The sequence below is a fragment of the Canis lupus genome, chromosome 13, assembly GCF_048164855.1.
Source record: "Canis lupus baileyi chromosome 13, mCanLup2.hap1, whole genome shotgun sequence".
Taxonomy (NCBI): Eukaryota; Metazoa; Chordata; class Mammalia; order Carnivora; family Canidae; genus Canis; species Canis lupus.
In genome coordinates this window covers 50,467,627-50,482,850 of record NC_132850.1, presented here as the reverse complement: position 1 = coordinate 50,482,850, position 15,224 = coordinate 50,467,627, and the positions used below count along the sequence as shown (strand labels likewise).

Sequence of the window (15,224 nt, the reverse complement as noted above, 5' to 3'; positions counted from 1 at the left end):
TGGGCATAGAGCTTCCTTTAAAAAGAAGGAGGGGGCGCGCCTGGGTGGCTCAGTGGTTGAGTGTCTGCCTTTGGCTCAGGGCGTGACCCTGGGGTCCTGAGATTGAGTCCCACATCAGGCTCCCCTAAGGCAGCCTGCTTCTTCCTCTGCCTGTGTCTCCACCTCTCTCTGTGTATAGCTCTCATGAATAAATAAATAAAATCTTGGAAAAAAAAAAAAAGAGTCCTGCCTTTATCAGACACGCTGATTAGATAAGGCAATAGACATATACCTAAAACTTTAAATAATAAGACACATATGCTAAGTGTCATGTGAGTGATATAGATGATATGAGAATTCAGATAGGATGTGGTAGGCAGAATAATGTTGCCCCCTCAAAGATGTCCACGTCTTAAATCCTGGAACCTGAGAAGATGTTATATTGCATAGCGGAGAGGAATTAAAGTTGTTAATCAACAGACCTTGAAACAAGCAGATAATTTTGGATAATCCTGGTGGGCCCAGTATAATCCTAAAGGTCCTTTAAGTGGAAAAGAGAAGCAGAAGAGGAAGTCAGAGTGAGAGAAAGAAGTAAAGATGCCACATGGTTGGAGGAAGGGGCCACCACCCAAGGAACGCTAGTGACCTTGAGAAGGTAGAAAAGGCAAGGAAACAGCTTCTTACTTTGAGCTCCCAGAAGGAGTGTGGCCCTGCAAACACCTTGACTTCTAGCCTAAAGAGACCTACTTTGACTACTGGCCCCCAGAACTATAAAATAGTCCATTTTTGTTGTAAGCCCCTACGTTTATGATATTTTGTTACAGCAGCAATAGGAAACTGAATACAAGGATGCAGAAAAGAAAAAGGAGTCAGAGACAGTTTCATGAAGAAGGTGGTGTGTTTGAGCCAGGCACTAAAGATGGTAAGAAGGAGTTGTAACAGGGTCATAGAGTTTATGTTCCAGGTATGAAGCTAAGTTCTTTATACCCTTTCATTCATTTATCCTCACAAAATCTCTCAGGATAGCATTCTTTCCTCTTGTGTACTGAGAAAAAACAAGATTTAGAGAGACCAAGTAACTTGTGCAATCACCACAGGCAGGACCAGTCACTACCACTAGTAAATAGCTGGCCTTTTAGCAAGATGGCAGCTGATGACATTTATTGAGTGCTTATTTTGCATAGGCAAAGTGCTGAGGATGTCACTGTCATTATCTCATGGAATGTCATTATCTCTCTTCAGACTCTTAAGGTTTGTAATTTTCTGAGGTATGAATTTGGCCAGCAAGAAGGCAGAATTGGAAGAAAAGAGACTAGAACCAGAAAATCCAGTCAAGACGCAACAGTCCTGACAAGTGCTGATGAAAACGTAAAATACAGGAAAACACAGTAGGCATGGGAAGGAGAAAAGACTCCAGAGGCCGTCTACTCTGTTGAAATATAACTCTCTTATTAAAAAAAACTTCCCTCCATCTCTAGTTTCTCCCTCCCTGTGTGATTAGGGTGCTGCATTTTAATGAGTTTAGGCATTTGATAATTAGAACTAATGACAGGTGTCAGTATTGACAATGCTGTAGACTAAACTTTTCCACTTACCCATAGAAGCGTGGGTAGCAATCATGTAAACTCTGTAATGTGCCTCCTGCAGTGGTAACTCACAGAGATTGTCTTTAATTTCTTGGTGTTTAGGAGTAACTTTCTTAAGTTCGACAACAGCAAATATATATTTATTGAAAGCCTATCATTTAAAAAAAATTTTTTTTCAAGATTTTGTTTATTCACAAGAGACACAGAGGCAGAGACATAGACAGAGGGAGAAGTGGGCTCTCTGCAGGGAGCCTGATGTGGGACTTGATCCCAGGACCTCGGGATCACATCCTGAGCTAAAGGTAGACGCTCAACCACTGAGCCACCCAGGTGTCCCTGAAAGCCTATCATTTAAAAGAGCAATATACTGGGGCACCCGGGTGGCTCAGTCAGTTAGGCATCTAACTCTTGATTTCGGTTTAGGTCATGATCTCAGGCTGGTGATAGAGCCTTGCTTGTGCTTATGTACACTTGTGCATGCATACATACTACCTCTCTCTCAAATACAATCTTTTAAAATACTTCAATTTATTTATTTTAAACTATTTACTGTGGGAGTCTCAAAAATGACTAGAAATCAATTTGAAGATATACTTAAGAGTGGTGACAGTAGTGACATGGAGCTAGAAGGAGGTGGTAAATAAGCATTAGCATCAGTAACTTTGTAGGATGAACCTAGCTTCTTTTCAAGTAGACATAAATTTTCAGTTTTCTTTGCCTAAATAAAAGAACCTTTTAAAGACTACTAAAGCCTGTGAAACTCCGATCTCATATATGTACAGTTCTATCCATGGGATTATTTGAGTGGAACTCCTTTCCCAATCTTTCGAAGAGTCATCAAAGTAAGTTTCATGATCTTGAATATCTTCCTTCTTCTAATGGAAGGATATATTATTTATTCTGCTTATAAGTAAAGAGGTAATGATATTATTGTTGCAGGGAGTTCTTTTTTAGAATGTGTGGATCCTTTAGTTAGTACTGAATGATACAAAACATTTATCGATCGATCCATTTTTTAAACATAACATAGAGTATATACTCCCAAGCTGGAATTTGACTTAGGAATATAGTACAGAATCCCTTCATAGATAATACTAACTTTAAAGATAACACTCATTTTAAATACTCATTTTAATACTCCAGTGTGAGGTACAAGGCAGGTTCCATTATACCACTTCCTGCTCTGAGTGTGGCTGTGTGTATTCATTCACATAGACTTGAGTCTTCCCACTAATTTCAAAGAACGATTTAGGACTTTCCACTGCCAACTTGAGTTAGTAGTCTAAGTTCCCTATGCAATAGGGTTTGATTTTCTGTCTAGTTAAGTGATCAAAGCCAAATCCTCAAAGCCTGAATGTCTTACCATGGATTCTAATAAGTTCTAAGTTGGCCATTCTTCATAGTTTTAATCAAAGCAAAAGATGATATTTGCATTCTTGTCATCTTCGTTTCAAAGTGTTTTGTCGTATTATTAGATTCAGAATCACCCTGAATGGTCACACATCAGTAGACTCTGCCCAGCCATTCCTAGTATGCCGTCCCTGCCAGAACAGAGGCCCATTTCTACCTAAGTGGAATATCACCTATGTACATAAACATTGGATTCATGCCTGTCCAGATTACTTAGAATCAGAAGTTGTCATGGCAGGAAGATTTGGGTGAACTGGAATTCTCCTACAGAGTCACCAGCCTGTGAGAGCTTCCTATCACTCTCCTGATCTCAGTCTCCTTGAGGGGCCGTGGGTTCCCCCATTGCCTCCTTTACATCTCCCAATAACATTTGTACTCACATAGCCAACAGCACCCTTGGCACCAGTTCTGCCTTATGTTGCTTTTGTTCTGCCTGTGGGGTTTTCTTCCATTTCCTCAATTAGCTTTATTAACAGGAGACATGGATGAGTAAGAACAGGGAATGCAAGCAGGTTTTCTCTTTCTCTCTCCCACTCCAGTGTGTGTGTGTGTGTGTGTGTGTGTGTGTGTGTGTGTGAGAGAGAGAGAGAGAGAGAGACAGACAGACAGACAGACAGACATATGCCTACAAAACTAACAGACTTGGGATGCCTGGGTGGCTCAGTGGTTGAGCGTCTGCCTTAGGCTCCAGGCGTGAACCCAGGGTCCTGGGATCAAGTCCTGCCTCAGACTCCTCACAGGGAGCCTGCTTCTCCCTCTGCCTGTGTCTTTGCCTCTCTCTCTCTCTCTCTCTCTCTGTGTCTCTCATGAATAAATAAATAAAATCTTAAAAAACAAAATAAACCCAACAGACTTTTACGTAGCTCTACAGCCATGCTGACCTTCACGTTAAGAGTATACTACTGATCTTTGACCTAAATCATAACACAGCCCAGTGGGCCCCTGGGGTTAGTGCATTATCTACAACAAATGTGCAGCATTTGGCAACTAAATTTTAGGGTTAGAATATTCTTATTTTTAATAACCCCTTTTTTTTCATATAAATGGTGAGACTTTGGTATAGTAAGTTATTTCTATGATTCTTAAGTATGCAAAAGCTCAAGAAGCCTTGCAAATATATTTTTTCCTAGTTACTTAAAAATTAGAAACTCTGAAAAAAATTGGGGGGATATAGGCCAAAGAGTATTTGATTTGAAATAAATAAAATCCATATGCTTAAGGCACTATAGTCAAGATGAAATTTCCATATTTGCTATGGATCTGTTCTCATTTTTTTTAAGGGACTTTTATCCAAATGTTTTATTACTGTTGGCGAGATCCAGATCCCAAATCTGCCCTCGGTGCTTTGTTTTGTTCAGTCTTAGATTTTGGACCAAAATAATAACCATTTATTAATTTGCCAAAAATTCAGCATCGCCACTAATGTTATTTCTTGACAATTGCACAATTGTCTTGGCTGTCATGGAGATTTCTTAGCTTAAAATAAGCATGTAAAAATTTTTGTAGACACACACAACAGACACGTACTAAACATATATGTATTTAAGCTAAAAGATGGCTTAGGGCAAAATGTGAAATCCAGTTCTTTGTACACTCTGAGAAAAAAAAATAGACAAGAACATGTGTTTTAATTTGTTTTCCATTGTCACAAGCTGGGGGACAGGGGATATTGCAAGCAATGGATAATTTACCCCTTACCCTCAAATCATCAAATATATGGGTCTTAGGAGTGACATGTTATAATCGTTGTGTATGTATATTTACATAGGAATATAACACCGAGAATTTGGGAGGGAATGTTTAAAATGTCTTCCAACAGATTATCAGCTCGTTCATTAGAGAAGTACTGTGAGGAGGCATTTATATCTCCTTAGAGCACAAAGTATAAAACAACTGTAGAATTTCCTGTTTTAACCAAGAATGAAGGAGAGCTATGAGCCATTTGCTTCCCGAGTGGACACATTCCAGCTGTGCAGATTGGTCATAGCACATCTGCCAATCAGAACAGGCCCTGGAGGGAAGCCCTCAGATGCTGAGTCTTGTTTACGTGCGTTGTGACTCTGTTTCTCCCCTCCTCCCGTGTGTTGTACCACTAGGCAGATTTGCGGGGGAATTCGCTATTACATGCCTAAATAAACTCTACGAAACTAAGATCACAGCCACGTCAAATGGCATCCTGGGCAGATTTTTAGCTCATCGTTAGCCACAGGTAAGAATTGTTGCTTTGTTAATACTGAAGATAGCTGATCTGCATCCAGTTTCCAGCTCTGCTTTGAGGTATTTTACTTTTGGTAATAAAACTAGCAGCCTAAAGCTAAAGAGGAACGATTCAAAAAAATGATTAAATGTGTGCTCTATTGCTAGACTTTGAAAGTTTTAGTGCTCCACAAGTGAAAAACCATGATGTTTTTATTTGAGGGACTGTAAAACTAAGTTAAATTAAAACAAAAGTTTTAAAAGCGGCAGTAATACTAGGTCACTATGTAGAGAAACAGGAACCAAAAGCATAGTAATATTGTGCATTTTGGAGAGCATTTTATCTAAACAAATATGTTTTATTGTGAATCTTCCTACTTGTTATTCTCTTAGAGAACATACTTCCTGTGTACTAACTCCCTGGTTTAAAGAAACATTTCTTTTTCATTATGAACCTATTCAGAAAGAACTGATAAATACATTTAACTGTGTAAATCCTATACTTCTTCTTCCATAACTCTCTCCAGAAGTTTTATAGTATATTTTTAGTATCTTTTTGTTGCTCCAGGAGCAATGAAATTAAGGGGGGAAATAAAGAATTCTTGTCCAATCTTTGTTTTGTCATTAAATTCTATATCGCTAGTATTAATTCAGAAGATACTTTAGGAAACTATATTTTAATAAGATTGCACAGGATTTTTAAAAAGCTATTGCATAGGATTTTATTTTGGCTTACACATTGATTTCTGTTGTTAGTTTTTCCATAACTGAGACTTTCACTTTGTTTATTCTTAAGCATGTACTGAAAAAAATTGTTACTTGGAGTCAAAAAAAGATGACCTGTGGGTTTTGTAGTTCTTTCTCATATATATAATAATCTTCAGGTTGATTAACAGCATTTTACAGCAGCCCAAAGAGGCACCTGGGAAAACTTCAAGCAGCCCTATCTCTTACCCTATAGCAAAGTTTCTCAATGTCAGCGCTATTGACATTTTGGGTGACATAATTCTTTGTTGTAGAGTGCATTGTAGGACATTTTATGCATCACTGGTTTCTTTACCTTCTAGGTACCAGTAGTTCCTTCTTCCCCAGTTGTGACAATTAAAAATGTCTCCAGGCATTGTCAAGTGTCTCTTGGGGGGCGGGAGGCGGATTGCTCCTGGTCAAGAACCACTGCCCTCTATATAGCACATTAGACCTAATTATCAATGGAACGTTGAAATCCAACTTTTGAAAAGTTCTCAGCAATAGAGAGTTAAGGATGAGGTCTTAGGATGTTTGCAGATGCTGCTGTAGCTGACTGCTCATTTTTCTCCCCCTCCCTATCCTGTTGGAAGCTTTTGCCAACCATGATTCATGGAATAATTTTTTTGAACTGAGTAATCTGTGGCTTTTCAGTTTCCTTACTTTCTTTCCTTAGCTAAATTTGTTTGGGTTTAGTGAAGTGTTTAAAACAGCAAAGATCTTTGAAAATGAAATAATATGTGTAATGATACACTTTCCAAGTAGATGATTTTAACAAACCTTAAAAACTTTACATGCCTGCCTAGCTTTGTATCCTTTTACCTCTTATGTCAGACAAATCCTTTCAACTCTGATAAAGAGCCTCATACAGGGTAAGACACAGCAACCTTTGAACAGTCCTTTGTGAAATCTATGGTATGGCAGCCGGTATTTAAGAACTTCTTTTCCAGGGCTTCTGAAGAGAATTTTGACATGTAACTGTCTTCCTTCTTTACAGATCGCAACGAACGAAATAAACCAGAGCACCGTTCTTCAAGGTATGAGTTTATAGTTTTTAATAATTCTGTATAACACTTCTCATTTGGAAAAAATTTGGAGGCAGTTCAAGTATCCCTTATAGAGTTACTGTATATTTGAATCTTCTGTGGCATTCACATAAACTTCACAAGGGAAAATTGTTCATTTTTTGAACAAAAATTCTTTATGAAATTATTGACTACCTGAAAGGCATATTTTTCTTGAGAATTCCTATCAGTGACAGGTAAATCTTTACCAAAAAAATTATTTTTTCCATATTTACTTTCTTTGTGGTTTATTTTCTTCCCCTTTCTTTGATCTTTTTTATAAATATGTATTTCTTTTTTCCTAATTATAAAACTAACATGGGCTCACTGTAGAAATTTTTTTAACATTTTTTAATATAAAACATTAAAAAACAAAACAGTCTGTCTTCCATTGGCTGGAGATGGCTGGTTCCTGCTTAAAGTTTGGTGTAATCTTTCTAGTTTTTCTAAGTACATATGTATTCTTTAAGTTTAATTCTTTAAGTTCTTGTTAGATAGATTCTATCTATCTAAGGCAGGAAGGCTATTTCACTTAAGCCCCTCACTTGCACTGTCTGAGCATGTATTTCACAAGACCTTCACCAGCACTGAAGAGTATTTTTTAAAATCCTTGTCAAACTTACAGGTGGAAATGTTCTAACTTCTACTCCTATGCAAGAGTGACAGGCCTGTGTTTGATTTTTTTTTTTTTAGCCTAGTTCTATGAAGAATTGTAATTCCTTTAATATTATCTTAACCTTATTTCACAGCCCATCACTTCTTTGCATTTTGTGTTGTGGTAACTGATAAAATGGTAATAATGCATTGACTGGGTTGACTGGCCTGGTAAACCAAACCCTGATGCTTTTTCAAAGCATAAAACCCAGAATACGTTGACATCAACTGAATAAAAATACAAAGTCTATGAAAACTCCATTAGTTATTCCTCCATTTTGCAGAGATTGTCAATCAAAATAAGTTAGTGAGACCTAATCTAGAAGAAAAATACAGTGGGTTATTTGGAATGTAAGGCTGATCTTTTTTAAGGTATAATTCACATACATTAAAATTCATTCTTCTTGATGTATGCTTCTGTGAGTGTTTATGAATACATACAGTTATGTCACCACCACCACCACTATAGAAAATTCTATAAGAAAAAAAAGTCTATAAGATTTGTTTTAATAATTTTTAAAAAAGGCAATGTAAGAAGAGTTTGATAGCATGTTTAACTGTGAATGGCATAAAGTTGGAATGGTAAAAAACACTTTGTGTGATAAAATCAGGATCCATAAGACTCTGAAGGTTTGATAAATCAAGCAATATAAGTTTTAATTGGAATAAATGTAAGTCCTTACACTTAGGCCTGAAAGACCAATGGCACATAAGGAGATAAGGGAGTTTTAACTTAACAATATGTTTGGAAAAGTGTTGAGGATTTAGTTCTTCATAAATTTGTCATAAGTCAGAAATTTTATGCCATTGTCTCCACCTTCCAGAAAAATGTCGGCAACAATTTAATTATACTAAAAGAAATAGAATGTCCAAGAAAAGTTGTAGCTCTAGACCATACTTCTTGATATTGTATCCAATTTGGGATTCACAAGGTCTTGAAAAATTGAAGTATGCAGTGGACTGGCTATATTGATATCACTTGAGGAACTTAAAATCAAAAACAGAGTCCCATGCTTCACCCCAGAGATTCTTATTCAGTAACTTTGGAGTGAGTTGATCCTGGGAATCTCTATAGTAAAGAAGTCCTTTAGTGATTTTGATATATAGCTAGGTTGGGAACCACTGGAATATAAGACCGCAACTGAGTTGGGACAAGGAATATGAAAGAGAAGACTAGTTTAGAAATCAAAGTAAAGTTACAGCAAGACTTGTGTAAGGAGTTTGGTGAATTTAGCCTAGGTGTAGAGGTTTGGGGAGGTATATGGGACAGAAGTAACTGGCTTTGAGCACTTGAAGGGCTGGTATGTAGAAGACACTAGCAGACTTGTTCCTCCTAAAGGCTAGTGTCCACCACCAGAAACCAGAGATCCTTGGAGAAATGGCTGATTCAGGGTCTGGGGAGAGGATAGTATATAGGTGAGGCTGGGCTCATGGTGTGACAGAAATATAGGAAATGCTTACTAATGGTTCATGTCAAAAAGGCCTAGGAGGCAGTATCAAAAACCACCTACTGGCCAAATTTGGGACAATTTGAGTATCAAAAAAATTTTTAAGTGATAATAAATTCTAACACATTGGATTTTTAAAAATCCGTGCAGAAGAACTCATAGAATCAGAAAATCATCATTTTATAATTCTTAGTATAATAGTTGATTCAGGCAAGGATCATCAGTGGCTACAAAAAGTTGGGCAAAAAAGTTATTGGAGGGACAAATATTCACACTGGCTTAAGTATTTTTAATTTTATATTTTTTAATTAGTTAATTAAATTATAAGATTTGCCTATTGAGAGAGAGAGAGAGAGAGTGCGCGCAGTGGGGAGAAATGGGGAAAGGGAGAGAGAGTCTTAAGCAGGTTGAGTCTGATGTGGAGCTCGATCTCAGAACCCTGAGATCATGACCTGAGTGGAAGGCAGACACTTAACAGACTGGGCCACCCAGGAGCCCCAGTTTTTTTTTTTTTTTCTTAAAGATTTTATTTTTTTATGCGACACACATACACACAGAGGCAGAGACAGGCAGAGAGAGAAGCAGGCTCCCTGCGGAGAGCCTGATGTGGGACTTGATCCTGGGACCCCAGGATCACGACGTGAGCCAAGGGCAGACACTCAACCACTGAGCCACCCAGGTACCCCTTTGAATTTTTAATTACAAAAGGGGAAATGTAATTTTTCAGTGAATAGATCTGGTGATCTTATTCTTTTTTTAAAAATATTTTATTCATTTTTTATTTGAGAGAGAGAGAGAAAGCATAGGCAGGGGAAGTGACACAGGGAGAGAAAGAAGCAAGCTCCCTGCTTGGCAGGGAGTCTGAAGCAGGGCTCGATCCCAGGACTTGGATCATGACCTCAGCTGATGGCAGACACTTAACCCACTGAGCCTCCCAAGTGCCCCGGTGATCTCAGTCTTAATCAGGTGATCAAGTTATATGTCATCACTAGTGAGACATCCCGACAGTATGTGCCTCCATCAAGTATATAATACACATAGAAGTCCTGGCAAAACAGATAATGTAATAAAAATACAAAGTCTTAAAAAATTTTTAGATTAAAAAAGACTGAAATTTTCTTTAATCTGGAATTTTAAAATCCAGATTTTAAAAAAAGGCACTTTGGGGATAAGTAGGAAAATTTAAATATGAATTTTATTTTAGATAATATTTTGTTAATGAAACTTTTTTTAGGTGTATATAAATAGGAATGCTGTCATGTGGGAGAATGGTCTTATTCTTAAGAGATAATACACAAAAGTGTTAGAAGTGATGTAGTCTTACGTTTGCAAAATAACTCTCAAATGATTCATGAAGAAAAAAAGGTAAAACCGCAAATATAGGAAAATATTATTAATTGGTGAGTAAATGAAAAGCATATGGGCATTGATTGTGCTGTTCCCTCAACTTCTCTACAGACTTGAAATGTGCGAAGTAAATAGCAATGGAAAGAAATGTTCTGTGTTCCCTAGAGTCCTAGAGGGCAGAGTGCGCACCTGTGGGTGGAAGCTGAGGGGGTTGCATTTCTGCACAATGTGAGGAGGAAGTGCCTGACTAGCTGGTCAAAGATGGAATCGGTTACTCTGTAAGGGAGCATTGTCAAGGAAAAGCTACATAGGCTAGTGCTGAGAATAAAAAGATTCATACATTGCTAAATTATTACTCTAGATGGTTCCTGCCCCTTGCTCATTCAGTAGCTAATAAGTGTTGAGAGGCCCTAATGTAGGCTCAAGGTACCATAGAACACAAGAAAGTCTTCAACGGCATGGAGCATAGAGTGCCTGTTGTTAGGGATTTTCACTCCCAATCTCAGAGAGCCTGTTTATTCTAAAGTCAGGTTCCAGGTCATCCTCATTCTACTTCAGGCAAGGCTTGTGGTACTCTTGAGGGTATTCAGAAAGTATTTTCTTTGACCTCTAATTTATACTGTCAGATTCTCAAGGCCTGTGCTATTAGTCTTAGGAACCTCAGCAGTTGGTATAGTGCCTGGTTCGTGATAAGCACTTCATAAATGTTTATTGAATAAATGCCAATTATAGTTCAAAGAGATAAAGAAAATGCCAGTGTTTTTCCTTTGCAATTTGGGAGGAATCTCTCAGAAGTTGGCCTATAACTGTTATTGACTATGTTTGTTACAAGTGTAGCAAGGAGTAATGCCCTAATAAGAAAGGAGAAACGTTTTTGCAGGAAAGGCCATTGTTTTCTGTATACAGTGTCTGCTGAGATTGGCAGTGACCTGTTCTCCTGCCCTTCTCAGCCAAGCAGGGCTACCCCACCAGGCCTGCAGTGCATCAGGCAGATTTAATACCTGCTGCGTCAACAGAGCAGACAGAAGAGAATATAAACAAAAGTCACTTAATTTTTGTATGTTTGTTGGTTCTCCTCAAGCCACTCACTCAGCAGCAAGAATGATGGGCTCAGTGCTCAGTAAGGATAAGAGATGAATTTCTTTTGTTTATGTTTTTCTAAAGCTAAACACTCCTATAGCTTTCCCTGTGAGAAGTGAATAAATCTGGGATGTCTACCTTTCATTTCAGTGCTGAAAGAAGGAAAGCATAACTCTTGTCAAGTTAGAGTTTTTATCAGGTAGAAGTCAACTTGAAGACCTCAAGCCAAAAAATACCGTGTAAGCATCTGTAAGAGATTTGCTGGGTACTTTTTGGTTAGTTGGTTTTGAGAGTTGGCATTAAAAAAATTGCTTATTGCTGATTGACCTCTGTTGAAGTCAGAAATATCTGAATTCTTCTTGCCTTTGGCTTGTTAGTTTAAATACACCATTTACCAAATTGATGTCCCATGGAACATTCGTCTGTAGGATATTAATCAATATATAAGAAATATTCGTGCACAAAAAGCTCGTGAAATGATAAGTTAAAGCAAAATTAGACATATTTCTTTGCGGTGATTCCACTAAGAGTCTTTGATACACTAAAGTGCATTATAAAACTCCAAATGGGAGATTTGCTATACAGGATTTTAAAAATTTGTTTGAATTTTTAACTTCCTTTCCCAGACATAGCTATTAATACCACATAGAAAAATGTGCTATGAAATGACAGTTTGGGAAACTAATTGAGAAGGGAGTAGGAGCTAAATAAAGATAATAAAGAAAGTTAAGCCCTGTGGCAACCAGTGCCAGGAATGGAAAATTAGAAGCTCTTTTTACCACCCTACCAGCTCTGAATAATAGATTCCAATGACTTATGGGGGCTGAAAAAACCAGCTACTTTGTCTTAAATGTTTTAACCTACTACAAGGAAATAATTTACAGCAGGAAAAAAAAGAAGGCAGCATTGAAACAAGAACCTTAAGCCTCTCAAAAATTATCACTTGAATCTTCGTTTTCCTAAAGCCTTCTGAAAACATCTGTTATAATTCCCCTTTGATACTTATTCATAAAATTCAATGAAATTTCGGAAAAATCACCAAAAAATTGTTTGAACTCAGCAAAATGACTGAAATTTTTAAGGAAGAACAAGAATAACCGAGACAGTTTTGAAGTTCAAGAGAAGGAGGTAGACTCTTGTGAATAATTAAGACAATGTTTTGTCAGGAAACAGAACAGGGCAAGGGAACAGAATAGAGTCCACAACAGACATAAGGCAGATACACACAGTTCTAGAGGCAGCATTCAGATGAGGGGGGAAGATGGACGTGTCCACAAATGGTCATGGAACAATTGACAATCTATATTCATAAAAATTCAAATGGAATTTGTTTTATCATAGGAGGTAGAATCTAAATACATGGAATTCCAAAAATGAAACTGAAATATTTTGAAGAAACATATAATAATATCTTTATGACTTTAGGGTAGAGAATGAGTTCTTAGGTCTCAACAAGTATAGACCACAAAGAAGAGGATTGGTGAATTAAACTGTGAAAATTTAAACCTTATGTATGTGAGGACACCAAAAACATGTGACAAGACAAGTCATGGCGGTGCAGTGCACACAGGCAACAAAGGTTGATGTCAATAAATAAAATAAATGTGTCCATGAATAAGAAACTACACATCAGCACAAAAAAGACAGTCAATATGGGTAGGGAACTCACAAAAATATGAAACCTAAGTAGCCAACTAATTATTGAAAACCTTATTTACCTTGCTGATATTAAGAAGATGTACCAGTGAGGGCAGCCTTGGTGGCTCAGTGGTTCAGCGCTGCCTTCAGCCCAGGGCATGATCCTGGAGACCCCGGATCGAGTCCCATGTCAGGCTCCCTTCATGGAGCCTGCTTCTCCTTCTGCCTGTGCCTCGGCCTCTCATTCTCTCTCTCTCTCTCTGTGTCTCTCATGAATAAATAAAATCTTAAAAAAAATAAAAAAGATGTACCAGTGACACAATAATGAGATACCATTTCACTTCTATCAGGTTGGCACAGAAATCTCAAAAAAGTGATAGCAGTTATGTATGTGAAAATTTGGCATATCATATTTAGAGAGCAATTGAGCAATACCTGATGAAGCTGAAAATGCCCATACCCTACAACCCAGTAGTTATAACATGCCCTGGGGAAAATTCTTTCACGTGTGCCAGAGGAACCATGCACAAGAATGTTGGGAGTAGCAGTGTTTGAATTAAGGGAACTACAGCTATATATGGCAATGTAGGTAAATCTTAGAAACATAATTTTGGAAGATAAAAGGTAAGTTGTAGAAAGGTAGATAAAGTATGATCCTATTTATATGAGGTGGAGGTCAGCAAATGGACCAAATCTGGCCTGCCACTTGTTTTTATAAATAGTTCTACAGGAACTTAGCCATGCCCATTTGTTTACATATTGTGTATGGCTGCTTTTGCATTACAACAGAGTTGACTACAGCAGAAAGCATATGGACTTCAAAGCTGAAAATATTTACTATCTGAGCCTTTATAGATAAAGTTTGCAGACTTCTTTATCACAGGCAAAGCACAAACAGCATGTTGTCTCTTGTGTATTTCTTATGGCTGCATATAAATGTGTATGTATTTTTATATGTATAGTATGTATGTATTTTTTTCCTAAAAGTATCAAAAGATGCTTGGAAATGTTAGTTTAGGGTATTGGTTATCAAAGGAATGGATCAGGGAAAGGTACACAAGGAGCTTCCAGTCTATTTATATTGCTTATTCCTTAAGCTCAGTAATGAGCTTTGCAATATTATCTATACTTTTTAAAAAGTCCTCAAAATTTCCATAATTAATTAAAAAGGCCTTCAAGGGGACCTTGAATCCTATGGCACAAATATGCTTTCACAATACATGAGCATAAAACTGAGTGAAATTTTCTGCAGTTATTTCTGAAAGAGGAAAATAACAAGGAAATTAGGATGTTCAGAAAAAAAATGGCAACCATGGTTTCCCATATTACCTCTACTCGTAGTCCAACTCCTATAGCTCCTTTTTTTTTTTTTTTTACATTTTTAGATTTTATTTATTAGAGAGGGAGAGAGAGAACTCCTGCACATGAACAAGCAAGAGGAGCGGCAGAAGGAGAGGGAGAAGCAAACTCCCCGCTGAGCAGGGAGCCTGATACCACATCAGTCCCAGGACCCCGGGATCATGACCAGACCAAAGACAGATGCTTAACCGCTTAAGTGACTGAGCCACCCAGGTGCCCTCCTGTAGCTCCTTTACTTGAAACCTTATTTATTGCTTTGTGGATTTTTATCTCACTTTTAGTCACTTAAGAGTTATATAAGTAATACATGAAAACATTTTTTTAGTACTACAGAAACGTGGTATCTGCCTTTATTCCATAGACAATCATTATTAAGAGTCTAATGGTTCAGAGCTGCCTGAGTGGTACAGTTGGTTGAGCATCTGACACTTGATTTAGGTGCAGGTCATGATCTCAGGGCTGTGGAATCGATTCCCAGTTGGGCTTGAGCCCGGTAAGGAGTCTGCTTAAGATTCTTTTTTTTTTTTTTTTTTTTTTAAGATTCTTTTTCCCTCTTCCTGTGCTGCCCCTTGTGCATGCGCTCTCTCAGTCTCTCCCCCTCTGTCTGTCTGTCTCTCTCTCTCTCTCTCTCTGTCTCTCAAGTAAATAAGTACATTTTTTTTTTTTTTAATGAGTCTAGGGACGCTTGGGTGGCTCAGCGGTTTGGCGCCTGCCTTCCG

General features: G+C 37.7%; 1 protein-coding gene across 13 annotated transcripts in view; it reads left to right on the top strand.

The window, feature by feature from the left end:
- Window positions 1-15,224, top strand: part of SH3D19 (SH3 domain containing 19) — a 178,531-nt gene that overhangs the window by 79,641 nt on the left and 83,666 nt on the right. For 11 of the 13 annotated variants that reach the window (XR_012006123.1, XM_072773606.1, XM_072773613.1 and 8 more), the window contains one exon: window positions 6,913-6,952. Coding sequence is in view for 3 of the 13 variants with exons in the window: in XM_072773606.1 (XP_072629707.1) it covers window positions 6,913-6,952 (40 nt within the window). In the remaining 10 variants the exon portion in view is untranslated. Of the gene's footprint in view, window positions 1-4,926; window positions 5,185-6,912; window positions 6,953-15,224 lie in introns of those variants that run through there. The other 2 variants (XM_072773614.1, XM_072773608.1) reach the window with 2 other exon arrangements.